This window comes from Colias philodice, chromosome 10, assembly GCF_061535455.1.
Source record: "Colias philodice isolate Cphi_HAF_F1 chromosome 10, ilColPhil1 Martin Lab GWU primary, whole genome shotgun sequence".
Classification (NCBI taxonomy): Eukaryota; Metazoa; Arthropoda; class Insecta; order Lepidoptera; family Pieridae; genus Colias; species Colias philodice.
The window spans coordinates 11,858,129-11,864,128 of NC_143095.1; the positions used below are offsets into that span (position 1 = coordinate 11,858,129).

A 6,000-nucleotide genomic window follows, 5' to 3' on the forward strand; every position below is an offset into this window, starting at 1 on the left:
CAGATTACGTATTTCTATCCCTCTCTCCAGTGCTGTCACTGCCATGGCCGATCCAGACGGTGACAAGAAATTAATTAGGGGAAGCTGGGGAAAATAATGGTCCGCCGTGATTTTTAAATGAAATTTATTTTCTTCACTTCATTTATTTCTTGGCAACATGACACTTTGGAAATTATTAGACTCCGAATCGGTTTACGAAGCGACATTCCCTATTTACCTCTGACGGTTTTGTATTATGAGGTGAAAGAATTAATTTATTTTTGAATACCTTTAGAGAGGTAAAAGCGTTTTGTATGTTAAATAAACTTGGATTTTTTCTTTTCGTTGTAATTCATTAAGCAGTCGTGATGATTTTTATTATGGACTATTCAGATTATAATTAAAGCGTTATAGCATAAATGAACTCACCCAAAAGACTATTGAATATAAGAAATAATTGGAACTATGATTGTAATTATACAACGTAGTTACTTAATTTTGCTAAACAAACGACGACTCTGCGTTCATTAACTAGTCTTTGATATAACGAAGTTTAATAAAATAGGAACAATATAGAGAGGGCAAAGTTTTATCATTTCTGTGTTGTATCAAGTCTTTAAATTTTACCTTCTTATATGCATATAATTAATATTTATTATAAACGACTTGTTGACATAACTTTTATGTATCTTAGTAGTGTCATCACCATCCATCATCCCTAGCCATGTTTAAACATATTTAAAAACTGTTTGAAGAAACCAAATTTTGTTGACTGCACGTCATAAAAATGACAGGAAGAGATTTTTCTTCCCGACGTTTTTTTTGTGCTTTTAAAGTGTTTGGCTACGTAATATCCTGTTATCGATAGAGAATGCTAATTCTTTATTATGCTTAAGCAACTCCATAAAAGCTTTTGATTCGTGCAATTTAATTTGATTTTTTTTGTACCTAAGTATGAGCGTTTAAAAGTTACAATTTTTACAAGTTCTAAAAATGCACCGCAAATCAGTCATATAGACGATATTTGCAATTTAATGCAATCAAAAGTGAAAAATAAATTCAAAAACAATCTTTTTTTTGACGCAGTTGGGTGACAATGAATACGACGATTGTAGAGTTATAACAATGTGATAAAAATCATGAAATAATACACATTTGTTCTACAAATGAAATTATAATATGTCGCGTGACTGATATGTTTATACTCGTAAAAGATAATTTGTGAATGCTTATAATTTTAATAGTTTGAAATCACGACATAATAATACTGTCGCCTATAGGCTATTATGAGTAACAAACAAAAGGACTTAATTGGTGTATAGACACGTCACGAGTGAGGATCTACATAGTATTCTTTTTAATTAAAAAAAAAAACAAATTAGGTACGTGCTTAAATAATAATAGATTAAAAACATTACTGTGCCTTATAGAATAAAAAAAATACTTTGTTGTTGTATTCATCGTTCAAAAATAACAATATAAATATTAATTAACTTAGATCTAATTAAACATCACCGATTACAAACAAAATAAATTCAAAAGAAATGTTCGTACGACCGATACGACCCAAAACAAGCGACGATCGTAAGGCAATACAGAATAATGATAAATTTAGACACAAAAAGAAGGAATCAATGTGGTTGAATGTACGAAACAGAAGTAGAGAGTACTTGGTATTATTCCTCGAAACTTCTAGTATACATGGTTTGAATCATCTTATTGCTGCAAGAAGACATCCCTTTGAAGTGTAAGCTAATTTTAATTCTATTCACATTGACTGTAAAGCTAATTTTGAATGACCTTGATACCAATTACTGATAATTCTTGAATAATAGTTCATCAAATATCGCCGATACAACGTAATATTATATACTAGCTTTTAGTATACTACTACTTTCTTTTGAGACTTAATCTTACAATCAGCATAAGGAATAAGCATTTAGATTGAAGTACCTGTAATTTATTTTATTTGAAAGAAAAAGTAAGAATGGAGAGAAATCGTAAACAGCAACACAATAAAATTAACCAGAAATACAAGTATTCAATTTATAATTAACTTCATATTTAAACCATTAGTTAATCGGTTAATTTTTAGTTTCCTCTGGCTCACCATAGTAGTCCTGTCAGTGTTCGGTTCCATATACCTATCCCAAACCACCTGGGCTCGCTACCAGTCGTCCCCCACCGTGGTGTCAATGGACAGAGACATGTTCGCTTGGAACACCACCTTCCCTTGTGTTACTGTGTGCAATGACCAGAAGATTAATCTGGTGAAACTGGAGGAGTTCGTGAAGTAAGTGAATAGAAGTGATGTTAAATGATATGATGATGCAAAAAGTCAAATGCGGGATGCAGTTTTGTAGACCGTTACTACGTTGCATAATTCTTCTAAAGTAAATAATAACTAGCATCTATAAATACTACATCTTTTCATTCTATTTCTAGTAATATGTATTACGATAAAAAAATCAAACAATAGGGAATTTAAACATCGCTCGTATACGTGGAGGGAATATTTTGAAATATGTAACAAGACGAAACATCACCTATAGGCTTATTTTTAAAGAGTAGCTTTATTTTTATTTTATTCTGTCGATCCTGTATTTGGTCCTGTTTTCAGAAAATCTGAAATAGAAGACAAGGAAGGTTTAAAGAAGTTTATACTGGCTCTAGGCAACGCAACCTACAAAAACTTTGAAACAATGCCAATCTTCGACCAAGTAAAACCTTCAGAGTATATGGACATTCTTTTCGAGCTCTCGTCAGGATTCAAACCCAGTCTAACCATTGGTGCTCTGGGTAGGGATTTGGAGATCACACCCACTATGACGGAAATGGGCATTTGTTATGCGATCAATTCAAAAATAGCTGTATATAACTCTCCAGGGTAGGTACAATTTTTGCATGTGAGTCTTTTAAATTTAAAATTTGAATGCCTTCGTATATGTCATAATATGTAAGGAAGTATTGGGGTAGTTTCGTTTAGTTTAATTTGTCCTTAATAATTATTGATATTTTAAACTGTAGTGTTGCATGTAACTGAAGTATATTTTACAGTAATCAGAATAGATATTATGGGTGCAGATTTGTATCCTTCATTTTATTAATAATTCTGTTAAAGATATATCAAAGCGAATAGATGGGATATGATAACTACTCAGAATGCATCGATTACTGTTCATCCATTGGATGGAGAAGTATTTGCGCATGTTTTAAACCTTTCGTCATCTTATGATGTAAGTATTATTTCAGCTTATGCTCGGTAATGTCGGTATGCTTTACAAGGTAGGTACATATTTATTGAGCTAATCTTTTTAGAAAACTTAATCAGTTCGCAAAATAAAAGGACAATCTTTTGGCTTAATTAGGAGTAATTTATATTTTGATACCTACATATCAAAATATAAATTACTCCTAGCTACTATAATTAACGATCTCTACTTCAAGGTATACATTCACGGACCTTTAGAAGTACCAGATATATCGACCAAATTCGAGCACTCTCCTGAAATGTTCTACATGAAGCTCTACGTCACAGCATTCACTGTCTACACATCACCAGAAGCCGCCAGGTAATATTCTGTGACAAATAATAAAGTATTCAAATATCAAGATTTTTGATGATAAAAGGCGGCTCATCACTGCCAAGCGATCTCTACCAGACTAAATCGGCATACTATTTTAATTAATAGAAGTAGAAAAAAGTGACTGGCACCAATCACCTGGCCATTTTATTATAAACACACAATAGTATTTGTTTAAATTCTGACTGAATTATATTATAATTAATAATCCGTTGATAGTCCATACAACAATCATGCTACAGGTAATAAATGCAATTCATTAAAATTCAGTAAAATAAATTTAATATTGTAAGAATTCTACTAGTCAATATCTACAGTTACTTCGTCTACAGGCTAACAATCGGCCAGCGTCGATGCAGATTCACTCAAGAGAACAATCTCAAGCATTTCGCGGTGTACTCATATACGAACTGTCAGATGGAGTGCAGAGCGCGACTCTGCTTGAAGTATTGTGATTGCCTACCGTATTTCTACAGGAGAGTTGGTAATTTATAATATTATATTGAAGTGAAACTTTTATTTTATAAATCAGATAGTCGTATGATTTGGTTGGGTTAGGCTGATTTTAAAATTTGTACCTATTTCTAAAGGTAAAACTTTTATTTAAATTCGATTTTGATTTCTCCTGCGAACTTGAAAAACTTTTTGATACTCAATTCCTTCTCTGGTATCGATAATACATACGTAGTATATTATTATTAGTCTGTGATAATACTTAAAGAATATCTAAAGTCTTTAAAATTATGAAATTATTAGTCCATGGGCTAATTTTAAATATGTTTACTAATACAGGCAAATAATTAGAAATATGTAGTAAGAACCTGGCATGTAAACATAGGTAATATGGACAGTTATTAGTGTTATTACTATTGGTGTTACTGCTAATATATTATTCACAGGTGATGAAAAAATGTGTGATGTCAAAGGTTTCCACTGTTTAGCGAAACACAAGGGTATGTACAAAATATTACTTAGTTTTAAGAAAACCTCGATAATCCAGATTGAACATGTGTGATTCTATAGATTGCACGTGCGTCAGCGTTCTTATGTTTTTTATTCATTTTAATTATTTACATGTTAATAAAAGATATATTGCTGAATATTGCGAATCTAAAGTTTTTATTTTTTAGACGAGTTGTATAAATTACGAGACAAGGCTGGTAAGAAGATAAATTGTGGATGTGTACCCATTTGCAATGACGTCAACTACGTCATACAATCCAATGTAAGTATAAAATTACAAATAAAAAGTAGACAATAGAATAGAAATAAAGTCTAGAAATAAAATATATTATACGTGTCCTAATTCACCAGTTTTTTGCTTAACATTCATAACACCAAATTTATGTGTTTTTCGTCCTAGTTAGGTACTTTAATTCACATTATTTTAGTCATCAAATTTCTCCCTTAAAATTTTCGAATGGGTCTTATAAAACGTAACGTGCAATGAAATAACTTTAGAAATATTTAGATTTTATACTTTAATATAAATATATCATATTGTAGGATCTACAAGAATGGTTTCTGGGGACCAACTTGCAGTGGGGCATCGTCACTTACCCCCGCATGAGATACCGACGAGACATCATTTTTGGATTCACTGATGTTCTGGGTATTATATTTATTTAAAGTAAAAGTTACGATGTATATTTTTATGTAGTGGTAAGTATATGATTAAATTATGGAAAACATCTTATTCTCAAGGGAATTTTCCTTGACCACGCGGACGATGCCGTGGGCAGAAAGCTCGTAGCAAATAATTTTACAATTTATACCTATTATTATAATGGCAATTTTTGTTTTCAGTGGCTGTGGGAGGGATGGCCGGGTTGTTTCTTGGTTGCAGCGTGCTGAGCTTCATGGAAATCATTTATTTCTTAACTTTACGACTTATTTGCTACTCTAGATCTACTGTGGGAAAATAGGAAGTTCTTCATATTATAGAGATTAATCTTTTGTCTTAATACCTATTAGGATATTTGTGATTTAATATCCAATAGTTGTAAATGCGGCACATGAATTGAATTATGATTACGAAACGTAAAACAAAATAACACATTTAGAAATTAAAGACTTCTTAACGGATTTTAAACGCGATTTATTCATTATATTATTTTCCCGACGTTTCGAAAACTTTACAGCGAGCGTGGTCACGGGGAGACTTTTAAAATCCGTTAAAAAGTCTTTAATTTCTAAATGTATAATACTCGCGTAAAATCAAACACTAGAAAATACTAAAATAACACATACTCATAAATAATGCATAATATATTAAGGATACAATTTTTTATTGTTTTAATTTTAATTGTAAGTAAATTACACATAAACTTAAATGTTATTTCATAAAATTCAATACTCTAAACTGCATATATTACTACCTATAACTATATAGGTAATATCTGTAACTTCTTTTTTCGCAGCATTTCTAAATAGTAAT

General features: G+C 31.2%; 1 protein-coding gene across 1 annotated transcript; it reads left to right on the top strand.

Moving 5' to 3' along the window:
* Positions 1-1,523: 1,523 nt before the first annotated feature.
* LOC149485498 (pickpocket protein 28-like) lies at positions 1,524-5,488 on the top strand. Its single transcript, XM_089699667.1, has 10 exons — positions 1,524-1,726; positions 2,075-2,272; positions 2,600-2,866; positions 3,101-3,215; positions 3,427-3,551; positions 3,896-4,047; positions 4,463-4,516; positions 4,694-4,788; positions 5,070-5,175; positions 5,370-5,488. The coding sequence occupies exons 1-10, from the start codon at positions 1,524-1,526 to the stop codon at positions 5,486-5,488; spliced, it is 1,434 nt and encodes a 477-aa protein (XP_089555793.1).
* The last annotated feature ends 512 nt before the right edge of the window (positions 5,489-6,000 follow it).